We start from the raw sequence: 25,188 nt of genomic DNA, 5'->3' as shown, positions 1-25,188 counted from the left end.
GGAGGGCTGGGGAGTTGATAAAGGGCAAGCCTGGCAGGAGAAGCCCCCTTTCCCCCAGACCAGGCAGAGTAGCACCCACCCTCCTACACTTGGAAATGGCAAAATACCAGGTTTGGTCAGGATCTGCTGAGGGCAGTTGCACTAGTCGCTCCTTTCTAGGGGGGCTGGGAAGGAATCTTTCCCTCGCCACCAGATTGGCCAAGGTGGAGTGGGAGGGTTCGCCTTCCCCACAGCAGGTTCAGGGAGGGCTTTGTTACGGTGAGTAGGGAAGGGAGTTAGGCTACGATGTTGCAAGTCATTATGCCAGGCAGAGGTCCAGTGCAGATACTCCATAGCGAAGGGAAACGGTGACCAGATAAATGGCTTGGTAAAGGATTTAAAGGAGGTGTTTGTTAAAGGAACAGAACAAGGGGCATTCGAGACACCTATGACTGGCACAGCAAGGAGCTAATCCTCACCCCCCCCCCCCATGTATAGCCCACTTTAACCCTCATTTGAGGAAGGGAATGGTAAGGTCCCAGCAATGGGGTGATTGGGGACCAGGATGGAAAGAGGCGGCGGTGCTAACGGAAGCTCCCTGGCAGATGTTGAAATGATCATGGAGTTACCTGCACTGTACGTTTTTATCTGCCAGGTACTCCCAGACATCTAATAATAAAATTGCAACCTGGTTAAACCATATCCAGCGTCTCCTGTCCTCCTTCCAGTACAGCCAGACAATGAACAAATCTTTAAAAAGGAAAGTGTTCAGTGGTCAGGGATAGAGGAGGAAGGAAGATTATATCCCGTCAGTGCCCTTCTCACAGATGTGTATTAAGGATTAATTAGTTAATGTTCATAAAAAGTTTTGAAGATTAAGTTCTGTATAACAGCTAAATAATATTATTCTGTCTCAACATGTTTCAGATTTCCTGTTGGTTGGGAGGGAGATCTCGAAGTGATGATTGTTTTTGTTTTTGAGCTATTACAGCTTTTATCTATAGAGGGAATAGAAGGGTGCCCAACCTATTGCCATCATTCTGTTTTCTTTGTGGTTGAACAGGCATGCATCCAAGTCCTTGCCTTTTTTGCCTGGCACCCCCAAACAGATAACTTCCCCACCTGGCTCTTCCAAAGTGCCCTCCTCTCAGACGCACCCTCCCTCCCCTGGCAATATCCGACCAATCAAAAAAGAGCTGAAACCAGATAGTCAGAAAAAAGGACCAGAAAAGGAGCCTGAGAAGGCAGCTGAGGAACAGACAGAAGAGAGTAAAGCAATTTCAGCAAGTGCTGGAGAATCCGCAGGGGAAGGTCTCTCTGTCAAATTAGAGCCGGCTCAAGGTAAGGATCAGGGATGTTTTTGAGTCCTTCTCTTTTCCTCTTCCCTTCCCACCCAGTTTATTGCATCTTTATCAGTCACAGTACTTCTCCTTCCGTAATTGGCTTGTACAGTCCTTTAAAAATTCCTTAGAACATGTGATACATTATTGATTTCACCCTTTACCTGGCTTAGCACAATTTACACCTCAAAAATGTGGTTCATGGTTGACCCTCGTGTCCTCATACAACTGCTTTTCCAAGCTCTGTTAAAGTGGAACAACTGTTGCGTGCCACTGGTGTTAGAGGGAGTGTTTCATGAAACCATCTCCTGAAGTCACCCAGGCAATGGGAATGTCCAGGTCTGCTAGTGGTTTTTTATTATTTCCCTACTGGAAATTCAGTGTCATGCAAAGATGCATTGCCCAAAGCAGGAAAATGAAATCATAAGGTTACTCAGTCTTTCATTTTTAATGGTAAGGAATTTGCTGGTAAATTAATCTCTGGAGTATTTTACTGCTGCAGATACAGTTCAATCCAGGTGCAGCAAGACACAACCAAAAATATGTAGGTAGCCATTCAAGTGACAGATACAAGATCATAAGAAAAACAGGATAAATGTTTTCTCCATTGACCAGGGGGAGAAGCTGGTGTTCTGTTTCTGCTTGTTGTTTTAAGGGACCCTAGTACTGAATGCTGAAATCTTTCTCAGAAAGCTAGCATAAAACCAGAGGGTAAGCTACGTTATATCTCAATGATATAAGGCCTGGCTGATGAATGAACAGAAGCAACGATGCCAACTGTGTTAATTAAACTAGATCTGTACCAATTTAGCCATGCTGGTAGCACATGCCCATGGGGGATAAAGGCAGGATAAAGTAGAGGTACCAGAATACAGAGGAAAACCCAGGTAGGGAACAAGAAGGAACAGGCAATATAACATGGAATAAATACTCCTGGGGGAATTATGTGCCAAAAAAATTAAAAATTCTGTGCACAATATTTTCAAATTCTGCATATTTTATTTGTCAAAATAACACAATATAATCACACCAGTTTCAATTATTTTTGGTCATTTATTTCAAAATACCTGTCAGCAAGTATGTCTGTAACAATATAGACAACAAAAAAGATTCAGAAGTGGTTTTTGACAAATAGATCCCTAACTAGGCATATTAATATGGAACTCTGCATAATAATTCATTTAAACTACAACAAAGGAGTCCTGCATTGGTCAAATTAATGTTCCACTCAGGATGATCCACAGGGGCCTTACACGCCACAAAGTAAACAAAAGCCTTCCATTGACTTAAGCCAAAGGTTGCAGTCAGAATTAGGCTCTGACCTGGCCTGGCTTCTTGGATTAAGACGGGGAAAGACCCTTCCTTGGCTGCCCCAGAACTGGCCTTTTTTATCTGGTCTGCTCGCACTGATTGGCCTCTCCCCCCGGCCCTTCAAGCCGCTAAAAGACCAAGTCTCACTAGTTCCACCAGCAGCTGATTCTGAGAGGCTGCTCTAGGCAACCCATGGAGGTCTGGGCTCACTGCCCTTCTCTTGTTACAGACAGCTTCCTGGGGCAGGGTGCTCCAAGGCAGTGAGGTCTCTGGCAGCAGGCAGGGAATGCCTAGTTCAACCAATCACAGAGCCTCTCCTTTTTTCATTTACAATGTGTCAGTGACACTTAGGAAGAGTCAGGCAACAATTCATCACCCCCAAATCCTACAGCCGGCTGTAGTTTTCCACATCATTGTCAGTCTGTCTATCTCCCTATACATGTCGCTGGCACTGCCAGAAGCATTACTGCTTGTCTGGGTGAGCTTCCTTCAGGGCTAGTCCACACTTACCGTCCGGGTCGACGCGGTGAGTTCGACTTCTCGGAGTTCGAACTATCGCGTCTGATCTACACGCGATAGTTCGAACTCCGGAAGCGCCGTGGTCGACTCCGGTACTCCACCACTGCAAACGGCGGTGGCGGAGTCGACCTTGGAGCCGCGGAGTTCGACCCCGCCGTGTCTGGACGGGTGAGTAGTTCGAATTAGGGTACTTCGAATTCAGCTACGCTATTCACGTAGCTGAATTTGCGTACCCTAATTCGAACCCCCTTTTTAGTGTGGACCAGGCCTCAGTTTGGCTAACATATTGATAGCAGTCCCTGAATAATGTGTGCCTGGCCTCTAGAGGAAAAAGTTCAATTCATCTTTTCTATAGTTTGTGGGGGACGTGACAGGTATTCAGAAGCCAGGCAGCCGAACAGAAACGTGAACTAATATTTTATTTAAGAAAAAGTACACTCCAGTAATAAACGTTATTGGACACAAACCAGAACTGTCAGTTCTGTCACTGGTTATGTTATAGGACCTCGCTGTGTCACAGTTGCCCCTGAAAATTGTCCTACGAAAACTACATTCAAGATCAGACTCAAATGCAGCTTTCAGATTGAGGCAGGGTGCACCTAACAAGCATGACATTGCGCTACGAGGAAGGAGGGGATGGGTTGTGTATGCAACTGGCCGTAGGTGGACAGTTGACATCAAGGCGGCTACTCACTCAACATTTTTGGAATGAGCAAAGGAGTAATTAGAATGGGGAACTGGGAGTCCAGACTTCTGGGTTCTACTCCCAGCTCTGTCACTTGCACACTGTGTGAACTTGAGCAAGATACTTGGTGTCCCCATCTGTAAAGAGTGCGTGTAAGATCTGTCATGCAGTGTGTTGAGGGATTAGTTAGTTAATGGTTGTGAAGCTCTTTAAGATTCTAGGGTGAAATGTGCTAAGCATGTGCCAAGTAATCTTTATGTGGGTAACAGCTGAATAACTGCCAAACTGATGCGGATCGCTGTGCTAACGGGGGCTTTCACAAGACCTCCTTAATTGAAGGGCACTTTCAGAAATGAAGGGCCTGATGGCATTATCAGAATCCTGGCTCAGGCCTCTGAGCCCAGACAGCTGGCCAGAAGGGAGGACACAGTATTGCAAACTGCCCACAACCCCTGCACTGTGATCAGTACACATACAAAAATGGGATCCGCCCAAGCAGGGTCAGGCACCTGGGAAATGGGCTGATTCAGCAACTCTCCTAGGCTTTTTCCTGTTTTGCCCCAGTTTGAGTTTAAAGCTGCTCTCTTCCCTGGCAGAATTCCACCTGAACAGCAACTGCTCCTGTGGGTGCATGGGGGCAAAATTCCCTCCGAAGGAATCTGGACCTCAGGAGCTAATGATTTCCACTTCTTCTCATGTATCCTTGTGGGCCTGAAAATATTATGTAATCAGAGCTCCCATACTTCAAATTGTATTTCCCGTCCTCCTAGGGAGGTTTATTCAGTTATACACTGTTGGGGGTCGTTATTTTTGACACAGCATTATATGGATGAATTTCCCTTTCTGCCTGTTTCAGTAGCTGCTCCAGCTTTGCCCCCTGCTCCACCAGCAACTTCACCATCCCCTGTTTCTAGCAAGGCTTCGGCAGGTACTACTGACCCAGAAGAAGCAACAAGACTGCTTACTGAAAAGAGGCGGCTGGCCCGTGAGCAGCGAGAACGGGAGGAGCAAGAAAGGAAGGAGAGGGAAGAGACTGAAAGGTGATGCCCAAATCTGCTTAGTGGAGAGGATACATTTTAGCATCTTTATGTCATTTTGGTAGCTACCATAGTGTTTAATATGGAGGGTTCAGAACCAATCCTTAAGGAAAGGAAGCATGAAAATCCAAACTGAAGGAATAATTGTGTCTTGTCAGGATTTGTTTACATGAGTCACATAAGTTGAAAAATAATGAGACTAAAAATCTGAAAAACTTCTTAACAAATGTGTCCCACCTGTTCATATGTGCATGTAGTGCTTTAAACCAAGAGAATGAAGGACAGATCCTCAGTTGGTGCAAATTTCACTGTATCTCCAACTGAAATCAGTAACGCTGTGATGATTTGCACCAGCTGAGGATCCTGCCCATGGCTATCTTCATCCTCATGGCTATGGAAATCATGGGTGGTGCATATAAGAGGCTTGGGGAGGCTCCTGCTCAGCCTCTTCCTGCCCCTGCTCTGCCTTTTCCCCCGAGGCTCCGCCCTCACTTTGCTGCTCCCTCCTCTCCGCTCCCTCCTCCAAGGCCTCCTGCCTGCCACTCGCTCCTCTCCACCCCCTCCCCCTGTTGGTCATCCTTAAGGCAGGAAAAAGTGATGGGGCCCTGGCCCCTCCCTCTTCTGGCACCCCTTAGCTGAGTTGCTCTGGCATCAGCACACACAGCCTCTTACTGGCTGGCCCAGCTGGGACTCACCCTCCCCATGGCCCCATCACTTTTCATGGCAAGGGATGAGCAGTGGGGAGGGGGAAGAGGTTGAGCGGGGAGTGGGGACGGGTCCCCCCACTTCTAGGGAGCTTCCAGTGCTCACAAAAGCCTCCCCAAAAGAAAGAGTCACATGCTGCCTATGATGATGATACCTATAGCTAGTAGGGTCTTCATGGAAAGTGTTTTTAGATTTCCAATAACTGTGGTTTATAGGCCTTTCCCTTTTTTCATTTAATACCAAAGCTCTCCAGTAATTCTGGACGTAAATGATGCATGTCTCACTCTATTTCTTTTGCCTTCTCTCACCAACTGAATCACCACTTTGGGCGCTAACGCTCACCTCTGTTACATTTCACTAGGAGTCAGAAATCTCATTGTTCTTCTGTCCGGTGCTGCTGTTGCCCTGGCCCAGAATCGCCCACACTCTTACACTTGTGTTTCGTGGTCATAGGCTAAAGAAAGAGGCATTGTCGCAGAAGATAGCTGAAGAGAGAGCTCGCCGGGAGGAGGAGGAGGTTCACAGGCAAGAGGCGGAGAGAAAGCGAAGGGAGGTAGAGCAGGAGCGAGAAAAGGAAGAAGAGCTACGCCGGCAGGCAGAAGAAAGAGACCAGAAAGAGAAGGAGGAGATGGAGCGCATTCAGAAACAAGTATGCTTCTCCATGGAGTTTTCATACCAGGCTGTGTGGTGGTGATTTGGGTTGTTAATCTCCTGGTCAGCTCTAGATTTCCTTTTTATATTATGAATTTAAGTGACTTATGGACTGACTCTTGCTTTCATAGATGGGTACAGAACAGCTGGGATGTATTTCTCTCTGTGGAAAAATCTAGCAGCAGGTGGATCTTTTTCTGTAGGGCTTTTGTTTGGTTTTTAATTGAAAATTAGCCCCTTGATATTATGGGCCAAATTCTCAAGTCATGTGACTCCCTTGAATTCAGTGGAGTTATACCACAGGAGAATTTGGGCCCTACAGTTTTAACATGCTAGATGCCAAGGTAACTGTACTATTCAGGGTTAGTTCTGGATGCCTATAGGAGAGAAGCTGAGGACCTAGCATAGGAAAGGAAATGCAAAACTCCAGAATTCTGATCCTTAGACTGATACTGCCCATGTGGGGCTTGTGGTTTAGGAACAGATGTTGATACTCTTATGTTGAATAGCACCTTGCCCCTCAAGTAGTGTTATTGAAAGCAGTCAAGAAGGAAGGTACCACTCAAGGTAAGAGTATCACAATTGGGTCTTTGAGCTTTCTGCCTCAGTTTCCCATCTGTAGAATGGGGATAATAATGCTGTTTTACCAGCTTTAGTAGGGTTGTTGTGAGGTTAAATTATTTAATATATGCAAGATATAGATATAGATTCCTCTTCTATCTACATACTTATCCAACCCTCATTAGCATGTGGGTGCCTCATAAACATTAATGATTTTATCCTCTCAACAAATATATAAATTTAGTCTGACTAGAACACACACACACACACGCACACACACACACACACAGGATTGTATTAAAGTGATTAAACTTATAAACTAAAGAAGACATTTACCTGAATTTTTTCAGAAAATGTATTCTGTACTCTTGAGTACATGCTGTAAATTGAGTTATGTACACTCTAATATTCATATATAAAACAGGATGAAACCTCTTTAAGTGCAAATCTCAATGCACCCTTAACTAGGGAACTATTATAGTGCCTCCAATAATACAAGACAGTCTTATCTTATAGAGAGAGCCCTTCAACAGTACCTCCCAAGGGAGCCTTACATTTAATTAAAAACAGGAAGTGTGCATATGGTTGTTTGTCATTGCTTTTGTTAAGCAAGGACAGTGTCTGGAAAACAGGAGGGAATTCTGCTGCTTTCTTTTGACCCTATCAAAAGCATTCATCAGCCCAGTGCATTAGTCTCATGAACACTTTTGCTAGCTGCTAGGTTAGGAAATGCATTTTCATTAGTCATTTTTTGTGCATTCATGCATGCATCATAAAACAGACACAGAACCAAACAAGATTACCAGCTTTTTAATTTACATAAAATTAAGGGAAGAAAGCGAAACACAGACATTAATTAAGAAACCTGCATTTCAGTCTGAAAATTCTGTTGATCACATAACCCCAAAAGTTCCTTGTCAGATTGTTGTAAATTAAAATGTCATACAAAGATAGGCAGATGCCAGTGTGGATCAGCCATTACATTGTGAATAAGTCCCTATTTCTGTTCCTTTCCCATTACTCAGAAAGAAGAAGCAGCTCGCCAGAGTGAAGAGGCGGAGCGGATTCGGTTAGAGCGTGAAAAGCGTTCCCAAAGAGAAGAACAAGAGCGCTTAGAAAGGAAGAAGGTAACCGAATGCATGCAGGGAATCTTGGTACTGTATATCTCAGCAGTTTGTTTATTTGCATGTGCACTGTAGAAAGACACACATAGTTATTGCAAATATTGCTTCAGAAATTCACTAAAGGTCGGATCCATGCCCAGTGAAGTGAATGGAAAGACTCCTATTGATTTAATGGGATTTAGATCAAGTCCCAAGAGGTTGGGTTTTTTCTTCAGTAAATGCCAATTTTAATACATTAGCAAAGATTATGGGTTTTAGGTTGATTTTTTTTAATCAATGTCAATAAACATTTTCCTTCTTTGTAACTTTCTTTGTAGCGACTTGAGGAGATCATGAGAAGAACTAGGCGCACAGAAGCTGTAGATAAGGTATATGCTACATTTCATCATCCATATAAACACCTGGGCATATGTTTCCCTTTTCTCCAGTGCTGCTTTTAATTTACAAAACTGTGTTTCCTCTATAGAAATCTAATGAACAGCAAAATGGAGAGATATCTAAGGCAAATGTTACTGGAGAAACAGGTATGGCATTTGACTCTGCTCTTAGCCCAGAACAAGAAGTACATAGCCAAATGAATTGAGGTTGATAGGATTTTGCAATTTTGCAGTCCAAGCTAACTGATATAAATGTCAAGAACACAAGGGACTCACTCAGTTTTTGAGTAGATTTTAATTATTTAAAACTTCAAAATGAGAAATTTCTAAGATTTTTTTTTTATTTAGAATGTTACCACTGTGAATATTTCCTTTAGAGCTATGTAGCTCAGTGCTTTGTAAGAAAATGTCTGTGTTATCGTCGCGTGTGGGAATGTTCTTTAGAGTGAAAATGAACAAGTTAATTATGATAGTTATATCAAGTTTGACAGTACTGGTTCTACCATTTTACTAGAGTAGTGTTACAGTTATAAGAGCCTGTTCTCTCAGGGTTGTCCATATTAACCCCTATTTTTAGGATTTTATTTTATCTCAGTCATTAAAAACAAATTTGCTCAAGGCTGAAATTTGATATTAGTCATAATGCTTAATAGTACTTGTCACTTCATAGCACTGAATAAATAATAGTCAATACAGGGTATTACTAAATATAAAATATGCAAAAGTCATTACCTGAGCCTATTTAATTTATTGATTTAGGGCCTATTGTGATCAATCCCCTCCACCCTCTCTGCCACTGCACAGGGCTTATCCATATTGTGAGTCTGAGTGCAGGGAGACAAGGGGCTGCTCATGCAATTCAAGGGCTCTGTTTTCGCCTCCTCTCCATACATATGCATCAGCTAGTGAAGTTGGCTGGCTGGGGAGCATTCAGCATCTGATGCAGCATATGGCCCCTCCCTTCCCACCATGCAAAGCTGGCCCTCCTGAGGAAAGTTGATGCTGAGCAGTGTCCCTGAGTAACAATTCCTTCTGGAGTTGCTCTGACACAGGCCTGAGAGTAAACACTCAGTCTAGTCAATAATAAATAGTAGGTTAATATTTGTAAAGCACATTGTAAAGATCTGCATATGGAAGGCGTAGTCTTAGAGCCCAGTATAATTATTATTAATAAAAATAATAGGGACTTAGGCCCAGATTCCTAAAGGCGTTTAGGATTTGCTGCGCTCGGCAGCACAATGCCAAACTGATTGAGGCGTCTCAATCCCCTTTTCAAATGAGATCTAGGCACTTAAGAGTCTAAAATCCTATCGACTGACCTCTAGTGATGAGCCCTCTAGTCAGGAGTGGAGGCACACTGGTAGAACGATGGGGAGAAGCTTACACTGCCTGTTTTTGGATAAGTTTAGGACTGTCAAATAAACACCTTTCAGTAGCAGTAACCTATTAGGTTTTGATACAGTTGGGTGGGGGCATCATTTCTTAATTTTTGAGGGGTTTTTAGCATGTCTTACTAAGCAAAATGAAAGTCACGTATATTTATACAATATTACATCTTAAGTCTACAGAAGCCAGAGTTAAGACTGAAAGTTTTATCCTTGTCTCTCAAAAATTTGCTCTTGGGTTTTACAATCCTTGGTAAGATTATGCGCAGCTGCAGGGTCATGGCAGTACCTAGAAGACATGAACTATGTCCCTAATTTCCCCACCACCTAAATATAAAACTACAAGTTGTAGTTTCTGCTTTTGTAGATTGCAGGTAGGGCGCGTGTGTGTGTGTGTGTGGTGAAGACTGAAAACATCACACTCTCTCTACATGGAAATCAGTTTATGTACAGCATTTACATAGATTCCAAGACTAGAAGGGACCATTGAGATCATCTAGTGTGACTTCCTGTATAACACAGACCAAAAGTTGAAATTTACTGCTGTTCAGAAGAAACACATTTTACATTGGAATGTTGTTTGTTCATTTCTGACTGAGTTATATTAAATTGTTAAGGTGGAACCCAAACTTGATATGTATTATTACTGATCAAAGCGTTCTTGACTGCAAAGGATTTAGGGGTTATTTATCCTATTTTCTGGGCAGACTGTCTTTCTTTAAATTTTTGTGGACTTTTTTTTTCTCCTTTCTTCTAGCAACCAGTCCCACATCTCCCTTAGAATCTGTAGTGGCATCTCAGCTTCAACATGTGACAGAATCACCACACAATGGGGAATCAGTGACCCACTCCCAGATAGTCATTTCACATCAACCTACAGTAAATATGGACAGGTGAGAATAATCATGAGGAATATAAAAAGTTTAGAGGATGAGGGATGTTAAAATAACAATTTATTCCATTTATTTAATGAAGTAAATTAAAAATAAACATTGTTCTTTTCTCCACTGTTTTTTTTTTCCTCCCCAATGCTCAGAAAAGGAAGTTTGAATATATTTCTCTTAGAAGTGTCCTATTTTTATCCGGTTGTAGTGATGAAATTTGTAAAACCATAACACTCTTAGTCTTCGCAATATTATTTGAAAATAAATACTATAGATGATAAATCTCAAGGGGGAAGGACAATTTTTCTTTGTTCCTTTCCAAGAATTGAAATATTATTGGCTATGTACACCTGTTACAAAAAATTGCTTTCTAAAGCTCTTTTGCATTCACAGCATTAGTTTTCCTGCATGCAATGTGGAGTGCTTTGCTTTTAGGCTAGTTGTCTTTGTACTTTTCAGAGTGTTAACAAATATTGATCACTTGACAAGTTACTCGATGGGAGTTAGAGAATTATCCTGTGTTGATTAAAAGCATTCATTCCCTGTAAAGATAGTTTTGTAAGCCAGGCATTTGATGTTGCAGGTCCCTGTAGCCATGGGGCAAGTTGTGCACATTTTGAAAAATTCTCTTGAAATGCTTGAAAACATTTGTATTTAGTCAAGTAAAGGCTGGTGTCCTGTGGGGTTGAGCTGTCAGTTTTTCTCCGTTTCAGTATTTGCTCTTCTCGTATTGCATTGCAGAAAACCAAATTACCCCATTGTGAGTTCATGTTTTATGCAGCTAGACCCAAAATATCAATGAAAAATCCGAGAAACAGACTTTAATGGGCAGTATGCTCTGCAGTAAGATTGGCCCTAATTAAAGGAGGAAATCTCAATATCTCTACATGCCTGAGGGATTCTTCACCTCCTGTCACACTGACAAGGATGCCCCTCCTGAGAGAAGCTCTGTCAGTGACACTGAACGTTGAACTGTGTTAGATGAACTGCATAAAGCTGTTTCATAATTGTATAAGGCAGCTATTAAATTCTAATTATTTCTCAATCTTAAATGCACCTTGATGTTTGTAATATAATATATGCCTCTCTAATAATTGCTGTCATGTAGCATCATATTTAGAGTAGAAAGAACCTCAGAGCAGCCAAGGTAAGGAATGAATAAACATCACACAGCTGCAACAACAAAACCAGAAAGAATATATTACTCTCTATAAAGAAAGGCAGCAACATAGCAGCTTTGGCTGAGTGACTCTGGACATTTACTAAATCTCTGCACTGCACAAGCAAGATTTGGCCTTTGCCGAAACGGTCTTGCACTTGGTTTGAAGGGGATTGATATGATGGCCCAAATTCTCTTCTCTAGGCAAAATCTGAGTAAGTGGCTTTGCACCAGGGAGTTTCCTGAAGGGTTCCTAGGGGATGGAGTCATTCTCTCAGCCCAGGGAGTAAAAATGAGAGTGCTCTTCAGCTGCTAATATAGCCCTTGGCCTCCATGGCTGCCTCCCCTTCTCTGCAAGAGGTTCACAGTTTAACTGATGGCTCATCTGCACAGTTGTGCATCCACTGACCACACCTCCCCACTCCCAATATACCCTTCCATGCTCTGCTTAGTGGTGCTTAAATCTCAAGTGCAACTCATCCTGTCTCTCCCCATTCAATGCCTCCTATATTAGTTGGGTCAGTACCCCAAAGAGGGACTCAGGGATGGGATTTGGCCTTTATAAATAGGATGGTTTTAAATATTAGAGGTTTGGGTTCCTGGGTACTGAGCTGTGGAAGTTCTCCAGTTTGCTATTGGAGCCCAGGTCAAGAATCATGGAGCATTTGCGGGGCAGATTAGGCAGGAGGGATAAGTTGGTTGATCTGCCCCTCTGATCTGTGCCCTCCCCCACTCACTCACAGGAGCACTGAGCTTACTCAGGCTGTGTGCTGGGACCAAGACTCCAGTGAAATCCCGGCTTCCATGTTAATAGATACAAAGTAATAGAAAAATAAAAGGAATACTGTCAGAAGAAGGCAGTTGCCTTTCTTTTTGATTATTTTAATTAACTGTGCTGATCTTGTTATCCTGCTAGGACTTCATTATCCCTGGAAGATCGATAGTCTTTATAAGCCCTAATGAAAACGCTATGGTGTGCTGTAGCTTGACTATACTGTATATTAATTAATCAGTAATTATTACTAATAGATAATAGCTCTAATTTATACATTAATAAACACTATAAAAGACGGTTACTCACCGTAGTAACTGTTGTTCTTCGAGATGTGTTGCTCCTATCCATTCCAGTTAGGTGTGCGCGCCGTGCGTGCACGGCTCTTCGGAAGATTTTTACCCTAGCAACTCCGGCGGGCCGACTGGGCGCCCCCTGGAGTGGCGCCGCTATAGCGCAGGATATATACCCCAGCCGGCCCGTCCGCTCCTCAGTTCCTTCTTGCCGGCTACTCCGACAGTGGGGAAGGAGGGCGGGTCTGGAATGGATAGGAGCAACACATCTCGAAGAACAACAGTTACTACGGTGAGTAACCGTCTTTTCTTCTTCGAGTGATTGCTCCTATGCATTCCAGTTAGGTGATTCCCAAGCCTTACGTAGGCGGTGGGGTCGGAGTTAGATGTTGCAGAACGCAACCGCTAAGCCAGAGGCTGCAACAGCTCTGGACTCCGGGACCAATGAGGCAAAGGTGTGGACCGAGGACCAGGTAGATGTACAACCCATCCCCCGAAAGGGAATGCGAGCCAGGAAGGCAGCTGAGAAGCGTGAGCCCTGGCGAAATGTGCAGCAAGGTGGCTCTAAGGCACATAGGCCGAAACAGAAGAGGTGCAGATGCACAACGTCATTGAAGATGAAATCCTCTAGGAGGAGACAGGTATGCCCTTCGTCCGGTATGCCGGTACGATGAAGGTTTTGGGGGCGTTACGAGAGGGCTCAGTCCGCTAGATATAGATTGCGGACGCCCTGCAGATGTCGAAGGAGGGCAACCGTTGCTCTCCTTGCACAGAGAGTGGCTTCGGAAAGAAGACCGGAAGGAAGATATCCTGGTGGATATAAAAGGCCGACACCTCCTTGGGGAGGCAGGTCGGACGTGGTAATAACTGCCCTTGTCCTTGAGGAACACAGTATACCTTGGGCCTATTGTGAAAGTCTGAAGCTCGGAGACTCGTCTGGCCGCAGGAAAGACTATAGGAAACTGCCTTGCAGGACAGTTATATCAATGAGCATGTTGACATTGGCTCGAATAGGGCAGTCATAAAACTGGGTAGAACCAGATTGAAGAGCCAGGTTTATGGCGGGGCCCCACTTGGGGGGGGGGGTGTATAAACGCTCCAAGCCCTGAGGAACCAGATGGAATGGAGCGGGATCTCGGCGGGAGAAACATTGCGCGTTTCGGAGCAGCATGAGAAACGCTTCCACTCGGCCAGATACTTTAACCGAATGGACGAATTTACTACCACCCCGGAGAATCCTGTAGAACCGAGGCCGAACAACGTAACTCGGATCGGTTTAGCCACGCAGGAGTCCTGCTGTGAGGTGCAGGGATTACAAGACCGGGTGGTGAAGGTTGTCGTGATTCCGCGTCATGGGGTCTGTGCCAAGAGGGTTGCTACCGACAGGTGTAGCAACATGGTGTGCCAGTGCTGCCCAGGTTACACTGGAGCGAACCCGATCAGGGGCGCTCTGTCCCTGCGGAGTTTGAGCAGGACCTTGTGAACCAGCGGGAACAGTGGACAGCGTACGGCAGATGGCTGATCCATGGCCTCAGGAAAATCCTCCAAGACCGAGCCTGGGGAGAGGCCTTGGAACGAGGAGAATTTCTCTCCCTCTTTCCGTTCTCGCGAAAGCGAGGAGGGCTATGCGGGGGAAGACCCACTTCTGGAAAACGGAATAGATAAAGACGGGAGGAAACCACCACTTGTGAGACAGGAAGGATCTGCTGAGACGATCCGCCAGCTGAATCGCCTGGTACACAAGGCAGACTGCTCTCAGCTCTCGGACATCGATGTGCAAGGCCAGCTCTTGAGCCGACCGAAGGCCGTGAGTGCGAAACTACACCAGGTGCGCACCCAGCCGAGAGATGGGCTGTCTGTCATGAGGGACCCCGAGGGGTGAATGAAACAGCATCCCCGGATACACCGGGGAGGACGCCGACTCCCAGTCGAGGGAGCCTAGGCTGTTCGTGGGGAACGAGACAACCACGAGTATGCCATCTCTGTCCGGGTGGCACCCCCAGGTGAGCCACGATTGAAGTGAACAGAGGCAAAGCCTGGTATGTTTAATTGCAAACGTGTAGACAGACATGTGACTCAGGAAACCGAGGCAAGTGCGAGCCCAAGTTGGCGGGAAGGTCCGTAGACCTTGTACAATTGTTACCCTCGCCTGAAACCAAGGCTGAGGAAAGCAGGCTCTGGCGAGTCTGGAGTCCAGGACGGCCCCAATGAATTCCCTTCCCTGTGTGGGAATCAGAGTGGATTTTACTATTGATCATCAGGCCTGGACACAGGAATAGGTTCGTGTCGATGCCCACATGACTGGTACTTTGGGCCCGGGGGTTCTTCGAATGAGCCACTCGTCTAGACACGGAGAACGTGTATCCGACGGTGGCGAAGAAAGGCGGCGATTACAGCCATGCACCTTGAATACCCCTGGGCTGTATAGAGGCCAACCGGGAGGGCCGTATACTGGGAATAACGATGGTAGGCCCCAAACCGAGGGTACCTTCTGTGTGGAAGAGGAATGGCAACGTGAAAAACACGCGCCCTTCATATCGAGGGCGGCGTACCAGTCTCCGGGATCCCAGGATGGGATGACGGTCGCCCTGGGTACCATGCGGAACTCATCTGCATCGTGACTTGTTGAGTTCCTGCAGGCCTAGGATAGGTCTGAGACCTCCCTTCGCTTAGGGGAATAGGTTTCGCCCTAGATACCTCCTGTATAGCTCCGATGAGGAGGAGCGTCCGCACCTCTTGCCAGAGGAATCGCTCGTGAGAGGGGTCCTTAGGAGGGGCGAGGATGGGTAGGCTTTTGCCCCATTGGTGGTCAGAAGGACCCTAATTCTGGCTCCTTTGGGGTGCGGATTGATGGCCACGACCGTGTAAGCCACGCCCGCTGGCCATGTTCTGACCTTGTCAAGGCGCAGGGTAAGAGCGGAGGTTGGGGACGGAAACGTCGGCGCTGAATTACCGGCGTGTGCATGCCGAGAGAGAGAGAGAGCAAAGTGACCCTGCTGCCCTTTAGGTTCTGCAGCCTAGGGCCAGTGTTTTCAGAGAACAGGCCTGTGCCATTGAAGGGCAAGTCCTGTATAGCGTGCTGCAGCTGCGAGGGAAGGCTCGATAACTGGAGTCCTGAAACGCGCCGCGTGGCAACACCCGAGGCCAGAGTCATGGCAGCGGAGTCAGCTGCGTCCAACGAGGCCTGGAGGGAAGCTCTCTCCAGCTCCGTCCATTGCTGCAGGAGGGCATCGAACTCTTGACGGGAGTTCCGAAGAACCGACTCTGTAAATTTGCCCACCGCCACCCACAGTAGCAGATAAGCAGGGCTTGCTGGTTCGCTACACGAAGTTGCAGGGCCCCCTCCGGGTACATCTTATGGCCCAGTAAGACCACACGCCCAGCCTCTTTGGATTTAGGGGCTGGTCGCATTTCGATTAGAGGAGGGCCGGAGGGGCATGTTCCTGCCCCCGCCTCCTCTGGGGAGGAGGAAAAAGAAAGGCCCGGGACAAGCGGGTCCTGTGTGGGCTCGAGCTCCTGGACGACCTCCTGATCCGGTGGGATCTGGGAGCCCGGTGCCGAACCGGGGGTTGCTCTGTACCGGTCGGACGGGGATGACTAATTGTCACCTCTGGCACCCAGAGCTCCGAGGGAACGGAGCGAGATGGGATCACCGGTACGCCTCTGGCGTGGTAGTACACCCACGGCGTCCAGAATGACCACTGATAGGTCTCCTGGAAGACTCTGGAGGGCACATCGGAAAACAGAGTGCTACGCATATGAAGTGTCCGCACGGGACGACACTGATGCGTGGCTGGATGGCCCTGGAGGAGCTGAAAGCTCTTGGTAGAGTCTCCGTCTGTAACTGACGTCGCTCGATGCGGCACCGGGGATCGGTACCGGTAGACAGACCGGTACCGAGAACGGGACCTGCCCCCGAAGCTGTGCTGGGCGGTCGACCGAGGGTGCGAGGCTCGATGATCAGGAGTGGCTACGAGCGTCCCGGTGCCTGAGGCTTGATCGGAGCTGAGTGTCCCAGACCGGCGAACGGGATGCTGACCGGTGCCGCGAGCACTACTGGTACCAACATGGAGAACGGTGCCGAGACCTAGATCGGTGACGGGACCGAGAACATCTGCGGGACCGCGACCCTGAACGGTGCCGCTGTGCGGTGCCGAGGTAGGGTGGTCTGATCAAGGCAGGCTTGCCCATCGACTATGTAACCCCCACCGGCGGTGCCGGGGGTTGAGGCAGCGTAGATGCTGTCGTTGCAATCAGCCCCCTCGCCGTGGACACTGGTGAGCTCGACCATAGCTGGCACCTCGGATGCAGCTTCATAGTGAGCTCGACCACGGTCCGTACCGGGGAGTGTTCCAGCACCGGACTCGACGGCTTTTGCCTGGCCGGAGTTAATGGTGCGGGCATTGTCGGTGCCGCGGCAGACATCGGTGCCGGGCGGTCCCACTGAACATAGCGCTCGGCTGCGGAGCAGGCGGCTCGGACGCAGCTTCCGGGCGAGCTCGACCACGGTGCGTACCGGGGAGCTTTCCGGCACCTGACTCGACGGCTCTTGCCTGGCCGGATTTAACGGTGCGGATATTGTCGGTGCCGCAGCCGACATCGGTGCCGGGCGATCCGACGGAGCATAGCGCTCGGCTGTGGAGCAGGCGGCTCAGACGCAGCTTCATAGCGAGCTCGACCACGGTCCGTACCAGGGAGCTTTCCAGCACCGGACTCGATGGCTCTTGCCTGGCCAGAGTGAAAGGTGCGGATATTGTCGGTGCCACGGCCGACATCGGTGCCGGGCGATCCGACAGAGCATAGCGCTCGGCTGCGGAGCAGGCGGCTCAGACACAGCTTCATAGCAAGCTCGACCACGGTCCATACCGGGGAGCTTTCCAGCACCGGACTTGACGGCTCTTGCCTGGCCGGAGTGAAAGGTGCGGATATTGTTGGTGCCACGGCCGACATCGGTGCCGGGCGATCCGACGGAGCATAGCGCTCGGCTGCGGAGCAGGCGGCTCGGACGCAGCTTCCGGGCGAGCTCGACCACGGTGCGTACCGGGGAGCTTTCCAGCACCGGACTCGACGGCTCTTGCCTGGCCGGAGTAACTCTTCATCCTCCAGGAGAGAGGTCCATGCCGAGGGTACGTCGGAGTCAGCGACGGTGGTGCCAGGAGGCCTTGGCGGCACCGGCGGTCCGGTGCCGAGGGAGCGCGCCGGGAAAACTAACTAGCGCTCGGCGCCGAGAGCGGAGGAGCAAGAGCTGCCTCCCTCAGGAGCTGTTTAAAACGAAAGCCCCGCTCCCCTTTGTCCACTGATTAAAGGCCTCACAAATGCGGCACTTATCTGAGAGGTAAGATCCCTCGAGGCACTTAGGAGAAGATCTCTTGTCGGCAGCGGCTTGTGGCCGGCCGAGCATTAGAAAACCCTGTGGACCGGGCATCGGACCCGGCCCCGGGTGAGAGGAAGAGGATAAACCCCAACCCCTGTAAAATAAATACACTATACTATTCTACAAACAAACAGAGTTAAGTACAACTAGAAACAGAACGAGAGAAAACTACGAGTAGCTAGGGAAGTGGAGGTCAGCTGAGCTGTGCTCCACTGTTCCAACGGCCGTCACGGGCGGAAAGAAGGAACTGAGGAGCGGACGGGCCGGCTGGGGTATATATCCTGCGCTATAGCGGCGCCACTCCAGGGGGCGCCCAGCCGGCCCGCCGGAGTTGCTAGGGTAAAAATCTTCCGAAGAGCCGTGCACGCGCGGCGCGCACACCTAACTGGAATGCATAGGAGCAATCACTCGAAGAAGAACAGTTTTGTTTCATGGAAGGAGAGAGAAAGTGGGACTCGTGCTCATTTTAAATGTTTCATCACATTTAGAGTCCAGCTTTTCAAAGTGGTCTCAAGCTGATCTCTCAAATCACATCTAATAACTGCTACATGCCCAAATACTGCCTATGGGCATTAAATTGAGTTCTGTTGCATCCAGCTTTTGGAAGTACTTTTAAGGGCCTGATTATGCCATCCTTACTCATGTTCAGGGCCGGCTCTAGACCCCAGCGCGCCAAGCGCGCACTTGGGGCGGCATGCCGGCGGGAGGGCGGCAGGCAGCTCTGGTGGACCTCCCGCAGGCATGCCTGCGGAGGGTCCGCTCGTCCAGCGGCTCCGGTGGACCTGCCGCAGGCATGCCTGCGGAGGGTTCACTGGTCCCGCGGCTTGGGTGGACCTCCCACAGGCATGCCTGCGGATGCTCCACCGGAGCCGCGGGACCAGCGGACCCTCCACAGGCACGTCTGCAGGAGGTCCACCGGAGCCACAGGACTGGCGACCGCCAGAGCGCCCACCGCGGCATGCCGCCCTGCTTGGGGCGGCGCAATTGCTAGAGCCGCCCCTGCTCATGTTGACTATCACATTAGGGCTACTCACTGAGTAATAAGGTGATATTCAGCATAAAGGAACCTCGCCTCAAATTTGACTTATCATTTGTATTGTGTCAAGAGCTTCATAGTTACAAATCATTCACTCAAATAAGTGTAATGTTACTCTTTCTCACCTAGAAATGGTGTGCTGGGCAGACGCAGATTTTAAAATGGCATATGCAAGTGGAAATCTTCCACTTATATCAGAAATCATCCCAGAATTAAGAAGAAAAACAGTAGTTCATGCAGCTGAAACACCATTTATGGCAGGTTATTTATGTCTTTAGTCACAAAACGAAGTGATTGGGTAACAAAATGGCAAATGAAATTTAATGTGGATAAATGTAAAGTAATGCACATTGGAAGAAATAACCCCAATTATACATACAATATGATGGGGGCTAATTTAGCTACAACAAATCAGGAAAAAGATCTTGGAGTCATCGTGGATAGTTCTCTGAATACGTCCATGCAGTGCGCAGCGACGGTCAAAAAAGCAATCAGGATGTTAGGAATCATTAAAAAGGGGATAGAAAATAAGACGGAGAGTATCTTATTGCCCTTGTATAAATCCATGGTACGCCCACATAATGAATACTGCATACAGATGTGGTCTCCTCATTTAAAAAAAGACATACTGGCACTAGAAAAGGTTCAGAGAAGGGCAACTAAAATGATTAGGAGTTTGGAATGGGTCCTATATGAGGAGAGATTAAAGAGGCTAGGACTCTTCAGCTTGGAAAAGAGGAGACTAAGGGGGGACATGATAGAGGAATATAAAATCATGAGTGATGTGGAGAAAGTAAATAAGGAAAAGTTATTTACTTGTTCCCATAATACAAGAACTAGGGGTCACCAAATGAAATTAATGGGCAGCAGGTTTAAAACAAATAAAAGGAAGTTCTTCTTCACATAGCGCACAGTCAATTTGTGGAACTCCTTACCTGAGGAGATTGTGAAGGCTAGGACTATAACAGCGTTTAAAAGAGAACTGGATAAATTCATGGAGGTTAAGTCCATTAATGGCTATTAGCCATGATGGGTAAGGAATGGTGTCCCTAGCCTCTGTTTGTCAGAGAGTGTAGATGGATGGCAGGAGAGAGATCACTCGATCATAGCCTATTGGGTTCACTTCCTCTGGGGCACTTGGCATTGGCCACTGTCGGAAGACAGGATACTGGACTAGATGGACCTTTGGTCTGACCCAGTAAAGCCTTTCTTATGTTCTTATGTCGGGGGGGTTTATCTACTTTTGATTCATTTTTTTAAATGAATCAGACTATGTATTGTTGAACTGGGAAAATAGTTTTAAAACTGTGGTTTGAAATATAATATAAGGCAAACAAAAAAAATTTCAGATTCCTCATCAAAATGCAAGAAAGTTCCAGAATATATTCCCCACCCTCAGGGTTTCCAAATTGTGGCACCAAAGCTTGCTTCTCCCTCCGCCCCCTCCCCGCTTAATTCACTGAACAGTATCCATAAGCGATATCATAAAATCATAGAAATTGAACATAGATAACTCCTATTGGGTTACCTATTCCATCTCCCTGCCAGGGAAAGATTGTTGCCTATAATACATTTTCTAGTTCTTTACCCAAATTGTCATACCTGCCCCTTACCTTGGGAGAATATTTTACTGCCTAATGAATTATGCTGTTCAGTCTTTTTCTTTATTTCATATCAGTGCTCCTGCTACCTTCGTGTACCACCCTCACAGATCATTGCACTGGGCCAGTGCTTTGTTCTTACCATGTTAAGTCCAAGGCAGTCTCAAAAATGGCACTACTAGGGACCAGTGACAGTAGAAAGGGTACAGTCTTGTGAACTGTCTGAGCTGAAAAAGAATGCTGCTGGGTTTCCAGAGCATATACAGTATTCATTTCTCAGTCTGGCATGCTGTGATATATCACCCTTTAAAACCCCTTTACTCTGATGACTATCTTGCCTTCCCCACATCTCCACCTCCTCATTACTGACCTGGTATGAGAGCCTGCTATCTCGGGAAATGGTAGAGATAGAGCTAATGCTTTATCCAAAAACCTGGAATCTGGCATCCAAGAAAGCATTAATCTCTACTTCTGACGGCTCTGCCAAAATAATGTTAATAACTCAGGCGACAGTCATTATTTAAGGTCTAGTATCGCCTAAGATCCTAGCGCAGCCAGGTGTAGAAATATTTTGACAGATCTCTACAAATGCTTTAAGGACCAGTAAACTTTTTGAGGCACTGATCCTAGATGAGTGATCCAAAAAATAATAATTAAATCCCAAGTAATTCCACTTCATTCATGTTTACTCCTTTCATATACTTTTAAATATCTATCAGGTCCAACCATAATCACTTAGCCAAACAATATATATTTTACAGTAGCTCCTTTAATCTTTCTGAAGTCAGACCTTCCATCACCCAATCAGCTTTGTTGCTCTTCTCTGAACCTCCTCCAGTTTGTCTCCCTGGTACTGAAGTGTCCAGATCTAATGCAGTTTTGCTTTCTGAAGTGCTCCATCCATAATTGTGCCAGTATTAATTTTTTTTGCTTTTCACTTAAAATAAATGTGAAGAATTAAATACCTCCTGAGTGATTTTTAAACTAGAGACCTAATGTGGATTTCCAGAGGCCAGATGTTATTTTGCAATGACACTATCAGTGTCACTGCAGTTTTTATCTGTTTGCTTTATGTTCCTATCAATTTCTCTATGCATATTTACCAAAAAATATATAATAATGAGATTTTTCAAGTGCTCTCCATATTAGCCTAACTCTGCTCCCATTCAAGTCATTCACAGTTAATGGGAGCAGGGTTAAGACAACAGTTAAGCACGTTTAATAATAATACCTAGCTCTTTTATAGTACTTTACAAACAAGGTCCGTATCATTATCCTGATTTTACACATGGGGAAACTGAGGCATGGAAAATGGAAGTGACTTACCCAAAGTCTTCCAGCCAGCCACTGTCAGAACCAGGAATAGAACCCAGGTTTGCTGTGTACTAGTCCAATGTTCTATCCACTAGGCTGCACTCCCTCTCATTTAAAAATCCCACCTACCATGCCAACAAAGTGAGGAAGGGGGTGGTCTTCTGAGAGGATGGCTGGTTTGTGGCTGAGGCATTGGCCTGCCACCTGAGATCTGGGCTCAAATCACTGATGTCCAGACTTCCTGTGTAATCCTAGTTAAATCACGTCATCTCTCTGCCTCAGTTTCTCATGTATAGGATGGCGATGATGATACTTCACTTTTTCGGGGGGATGTGGTGATAAATTCATCAATGTTTGGGAAGTGCTGAATACCACAAAAAAGCCAGTACATAAAAAATAAACCATGTGCCAATTGGAAGTTATTTAAAAGACTCTCAAATCTATAGTCAACAGAAAATGTGCTGTAATACTGAACCACCTGCTCAGAAATGGCCTGAGATAATTGATAAGCCCTGTTAGACCTGGATGGAGTAAAAGAAATTCCAGAGATGTCAGACCCTGACATACAAATCTGGGCACCCTCAGCTAAGGCATTCGAGCTGATCTCAACAGCTGTGGTATGGTCCAAATAGAGAGGAGGTGCCTTAGGATGCCAGGACCTAAATTATTAAGGGTTTTATTATTAATCTATACTATCACTGTAAGTTTACATGATGCTTTATGGACAAATAAAGATCAATGCCTGTGCCCCAAGGAGCTGAAAATTTAAGCCCCAGTGCTGCCATTTTCACAATGAATAACACCATAATCCTCCTACCTGGAGTGAGGGACCACTCAGTGCAAATGAGAGCGGCAGATTCAGATGTTAAAACAAAACATAATGCGTGATGGTGACAGACACTGAGGTGTGTTAAGCAGGAGAGAAGTTACAGAAACAAGATAACATGGAGGCTTAGGAGAATGATTAATGCATCATCAAGGTTCATCAGGGATTTTTGGTATTTTTAATACATTTACTTAGAGGGAAATATTAGGGTTTATTAGCCTCAAAGAAGAGGCATATTTTACTGGGGGACTTGGAGGAGGAGAGGGTAGGCACAGTCAAGAAAGGGGTTCCAGACATATGGGGAAGCAAGAAAGAAGGCCCAGATCTGAGTGAGAGACACTGAGGATGTTAGTATTGGCTTGGGCGGAGTGAACAAGGACAAGGGCAGAGGGGTTGGATAGGGCAAAGATGGGCAGGGCCTGGAAGGTAAGGAGTAGGCGCTTGCAGAAGATGATGAATCTGAAGGAGGGCTGGATGGTCAAAGCAGCAGACGCAATAAATGCGTTTCACGTCTGGATGGACTGGGAGCAGATGTCAGGTAGGTCAAAAAGAGAAGGTTGCAGCAGGACAAGAGCTGAGCTTGCAAAGTTAGGGAAAGGCAAGATATACTCAGATTCTGCAGGTCTTATAAAGGAAAGTACTTGGTATTATGAAGAGAAAAGGCACTTGCAGCCTTGGAGAATGCCAGTCTCAAGATATCTGAGAAGTAAAGAGCAGAGAAAGGTAACACATAAATACCTCAGAAGTACTAAAGGTCGGTAAATGAATAGGGTTGTACTACCATTTTTTCTCTTCAGTTTCTTTTTTGTCTGGGTCACTTGCCGTAGCCATGATATGTCCATTGATACTATGGTGCAGCAGATTATGGCATTCTGTGTAATGAGTAATACAAGGGTATAACATCACCAGGCTTAATGGACACCAGTCCTATTCTGAAATAGGACACTTACTGAACAAAATTAGAGTGCAGATTATCGCTAGATATGGCTTATGTAACTTGATGTCTAGCTCTGCAATTAATGTTATGTATAGTATACAATAAATCACTATAGATGAATGCAGACTTCTCTTCTACTTATAATGTTGCTTTTACTTAATGCATTTCTTTCAAAGTGATTATTTTGGTTCTGATAGATCAACAGGAACACGTACATGTAAGTGTCATCCATCTTCAAGTGGCGGATATGCCAGTGAAGAGTCATTTTCTAAATTTGGGTCTGGCCCTAAAAATTCTTATTTCTTAGGGAGAAAAGAAATGTGGCTTTCTAATAAGGGTGAAAGCAAATGCTGAGCTCATTTGTTCGCTGCTACCCCAAATACTGTACATACTGAATAATACTACAGTATATGAAAACAAATGATCACTAATGTGTGTGGATTGTTTAGTTTCAGTTCTTGACCAGCTGTGTCCCAGTATGCTCATAACATACATTATTGGTAAGATTTTTATTTATATTTTTTCTTCCAGTAATCTCAATCCTGGAAAAGAACCAAATGAAAATGGAGTGTCTATGCAGAATGACAACTTTGAAGAGATCATAAACTTACCCATTGGATCTAAACCATCCACATTGGATGCCTTGAACAATGATGGAAGCAATAGCCCTGAAATTCCTTTGAATCCAATTTTAGCCTTTGAAGATAAGGGGACTCTGGGGCCATTGCCTCAGGTAGATAGTGTTCAAACACCTCAAACAGCAGGTAGGTTTGCTTTGGACCATTAGAATTTGTAACATTTTGTAAACGAGAGAGACCACGGAGTCCCTAATTGATGTACATAACCAGATGGTTAATTTAAGCAGTTTAGGTTGTAAAATATTTGGGGCAGAGAGCATGTCTGTCTGTGTTTGCAAAGCCATGTATACGTGCATAGTGTTATGTGAATCATGACTGTTAACCTAATGTCAGGGGAAATAAGGGGTTCCTAGTAAATCTTTGCTTCATGCGTATAGGGGTGTGAATAACAGATGTTTCAGTTCACTTGCAATTCTGAAAAAAAAAAATCATTTCAGGTTGTCCCAGATCCACAGGTCTATTGCTCTTGAACAGCTCAGGAACTGTCCCTGGGAGGACCCCTTCATTGTGTCAGCCCCCTTAGGGTCACACACTCACTAGGGTAAGCCACTTGGCTTCACTGCCTCCTGGGACCGAGCCTCAGAGCTTTCCACACCCTGCTTCACACTGTGAGCTCCCTCCAGCAAGTCCACTCTGAGAGAGAGACTTGTACACCCAAAGGGAGCAACTTCCTTAAATGG

General features: G+C 46.2%; 1 protein-coding gene across 4 annotated transcripts in view; it reads left to right on the top strand.

Moving 5' to 3' along the window:
- MAP7 (microtubule associated protein 7) overlaps nt 1-25,188 on the top strand; it is a 197,567-nt gene that overhangs the window by 170,173 nt on the left and 2,206 nt on the right. For 3 of the 4 annotated variants that reach the window (XM_045010040.1, XM_045010038.1, XM_045010041.1), the window contains exons 10-17: nt 1,043-1,320; nt 4,691-4,874; nt 6,030-6,225; nt 7,814-7,915; nt 8,230-8,280; nt 8,379-8,436; nt 10,432-10,567; nt 24,402-24,634. In XM_045010040.1, the coding sequence (XP_044865975.1) occupies nt 1,043-1,320; nt 4,691-4,874; nt 6,030-6,225; nt 7,814-7,915; nt 8,230-8,280; nt 8,379-8,436; nt 10,432-10,567; nt 24,402-24,634 (1,238 nt within the window). The remainder of the gene's footprint in view (nt 1-1,042; nt 1,321-4,690; nt 4,875-6,029; nt 6,226-7,813; nt 7,916-8,229; nt 8,281-8,378; nt 8,437-10,431; nt 10,568-24,401; nt 24,635-25,188) is intronic. The other variant, XM_045010039.1, reaches the window with a different exon arrangement.

The sequence above is a fragment of the Mauremys mutica genome, chromosome 3 (assembly GCF_020497125.1).
Source record: "Mauremys mutica isolate MM-2020 ecotype Southern chromosome 3, ASM2049712v1, whole genome shotgun sequence".
Lineage (NCBI taxonomy): Eukaryota > Metazoa > Chordata > Testudines > Geoemydidae > Mauremys > Mauremys mutica.
The sequence above is the reverse complement of the archived record's forward strand: the minus strand, read 5'-3'. Positions and strand labels throughout refer to the sequence as shown.